Here is a 3,206-nt window from a genome sequence, read left to right as displayed (position 1 = left end):
CACCAAGCCCAGCTAATTTTTTCTATATATTTTAGTTGTCCAATTAATTTCTTTCTATTTTTAGTAGAGACGGGGTCTCGCCCTTGCTCAGGCTGGTTTCAAACTCCTGAGCTGAAACAATCTGCCTGCCTCAGCCTCCCAGAGAGCTAGGATTACAGGCATGAGCCACCATGCCTGGCCAATAGACACTTCTTAAATGATAGGAATGCAGAGTCAAAGCAAGAATAACGTTAACTTATGTACATAATAGTATATAATACATTTGTACAAACTGATGAAAAATCCTTTCATTATATTCTGTAATAATTGACTATTTGGAAAGTATTACTTACGGGTACTTTCTTCTGTGTAACAATTACTGCACAGTCTTTCCCTCTGACAGCTACTGATGTAAGGCCACCCTGGTTAATAGCTTTAAAAGCATATTCTGGAAAATAAAATAGTTTTTTAAAAAGATGGAATAAATTAGCATAGATTCATGAAATGGAATAATAAACAGCGATTAAAAAGAATGAGGTACAGCTATATGAACTAACATGAAATGCCATCCAAAACATGCGAAATCAAAATAATAATAATGAAAATAGTAAATTATGGTTAAGCCGACTCCATTTTTCATTTTCATCTTACTAAAATTATTTTCATTAGGCTCAAATACGAAATTTTCAATACAGTTTTAATTTAATTGATTTTGACCACACCAAATCTTTATCAATTATATGTCTTATCATTTTAAAAGTTTGTTTTATGGCTATTATTTCTACAAACCCTAGCTCTACTAATCTAAATTTGGCAGCTCTAAATTTTCTCAAGATTTAACACTTCTGTTAACTTTTGGTCAATAACTAATTTGACCACATGTGGTTTTAATTGCTGTTAGATTTTCTGCATTGATTTTTGTCTACCAAGTTGAATTTTTCTGGATCATGCTTTTTACAATTTTCATATTACGTACAACATATGATTCTTTAGTTTATCTGTAACAGACTAGGCTTATGCACTTCTAGCTACTGTTAATCCATTCTATGGGTTAAAACACTGAGATCAAAATGGCAGCATAAAAACAAACTACCTTGGCGCCATGTAGTAAAGATGATAATTATTTTCTTTGGACAGTAAGATTATAGACGAGACTATCAGTTTATATGTTATATATTTCTGTAACATTTAAATTTAATGGCTAGGTGCCATGGCTCACGTCTATGATCCCAGCACTTTGGGAGGCCAAGGTGGATCACTTGAGGCCAGGAGATCAAGACCAGCCTGGGCAACATGCTGAGACCTCATCTCTACAAAAATTTTAAAAATTAGCTGGGTGTGGTGGTGTGTGCCTATAGTCACAGTTACTCAGGAGGCTGAGGCAGGAGATCACTTAAGCCCCGGAGTTCAAGGCTGCAGCGAGCTACAATCATGCTACTATACTTTAGCTTGAGTGACAGACTCTCTCTCCCTCAAAAAAAAATGAATAATAGAGACATTTTGTAATGAGGAAAAAAGCAACAAAAATTAATATATACTCACTGAGGAAAACAGGAAAAATACAGAAGATAATTAAAAAGAAAAAATTATTCATAATAACCCCAATCATTATTTACATTCTGACACATAATAGCTGATTTCAAAATTCTCTCTGCAAGTTAACTCTGGGCACTGGGTCTGAACCCTGGCCTCATCTGTTTAAAAAGCCACAGGTTATGAGGACCAGCTGAGGAAGATATTACCCATGACGCCAAAGAATTTCCTTTAATAGGAGCTGTAATAAAATTTTTTATCAAATATTTCTAAATGGCTATATATTAAAAAGAGTACAAAAGAAAAGAGCAAAAAGATTCTAGAATAATCACCTTAAAGAAAATCCTCAAATCTAGCTTAGATTTAATTGGCTAATCATAAGAGTTAATTTTTACCATCTCATTACACCACAAATAATTTCTAAAATACACTGGGTCCCTCGGTATCTGTGGGGGATTGGTTCTAGGATCTTCTGTGGACACCAAAATCCACAGATATTCAAGTTTCTGATATAAAATGGTATAGTATTTGTACATAACCTATGCATACCATTCTGTATACTTTAAATCATCTCTAGATTATCTGTAATACCTCGTACAATATAAATGCTATATAGTTATTATACTGTATTGTTCAGGGAATGACAAGAAAAAAGTCTATTCATGTTCAGTACAGATGTGATTTTTTTCCCCAATATTTTTGATCTGTGGTTGGTTGAATCAATGGATGTAGAACCCACAGAATGGAGGGCCAACTGTACAATTTTCAAACTGCTTCTTGGTTCTGTTTCTGATATGGCTAATAAAGCTTCTACCAGATCAGCCCTCTACAGATAAAAACTGTAAACTCTAGCCAAAACAAATATAACCACTTGAAGATATCAGACAGATTCTAGAGGGGGAGTCAACGGTTAGGAAAAAGGAATAGCATGGGGTAAGTTTCCCATTTTCATGGCTCAAAGTCTGACAGCAGTCAGTGCTAAACTCCTACAGAAAACTCAATCCTTTTGGCTCAAAGAACTAGAGAACAGTTAGAGATAACTATAGCTGCTGGAAAATAAGTGTGAGAAAGGAAAGTACCGACAGGGAGAGCCCCAACTTCTATATATAAACACTGCCCAAAACTCTGAATTTTATAACATACACACACAGACTCCACACAGCCTAGTAAAGGATAATAGAAATAAAGTGAAATTTGGGATGCCACCCGAGAGATAGACTTGGTGGCTTGTTTTGCCTACCAGAACAAAACAATTAAACACTCTTTGGAGGAATATAACAGAATTCAGAGTCTTCACAACATAACAAACGTCCAGGATACAATCCAGAACTACTCAACATATCAAAAGAGAAAACAAATTAAATCAAACTAAAAAAACAAAACCAAACAAACAATAGGAATATGTGATCCATTCTCAAAAGACCAACCCAGAGGTGACCCAGATGTTGTATTAGCAGACAAGGATTTTTAAAAAAGCTATTAGAACTATGTTCAATGACATTATGGAAATATTCCCAAAATGAAATATGATAGGAAATCTCAGCAGAGAAAGAATAAAAGAACCAAAAAAGAAATTATAAAACCAAAAATATGTGAAATTTAAAACTTCACCAAATAGACTTAATTGCAGAATGGAGGTGATAAAGAATAAATATGAAAATGAATCAATCAAATCATCCAATCCTGAGAGAGAA

At 34.2% G+C, this 3,206-nt stretch overlaps 1 protein-coding gene across 1 annotated transcript in view; it reads right to left on the bottom strand.

Annotated features, from left to right (window-relative positions):
• Positions 1 to 3,206, bottom strand: part of PSMA6 (proteasome (prosome, macropain) subunit, alpha type, 6) — a 21,063-nt gene that overhangs the window by 1,429 nt on the left and 16,428 nt on the right. The window contains exon 2 of the mRNA XM_012658210.1: positions 333 to 427. Coding sequence (XP_012513664.1) covers positions 333 to 427 — 95 coding nt within the window. The remainder of the gene's footprint in view (positions 1 to 332; positions 428 to 3,206) is intronic.

Source organism: Propithecus coquereli, unplaced genomic scaffold, assembly GCF_000956105.1.
Source record: "Propithecus coquereli isolate 6110/MARCELLA unplaced genomic scaffold, Pcoq_1.0 Scaffold116, whole genome shotgun sequence".
Classification (NCBI taxonomy): Eukaryota; Metazoa; Chordata; class Mammalia; order Primates; family Indriidae; genus Propithecus; species Propithecus coquereli.
Note: the sequence above shows the minus strand (reverse complement) of the source record. Positions and strands in the feature narration are given on the sequence as shown.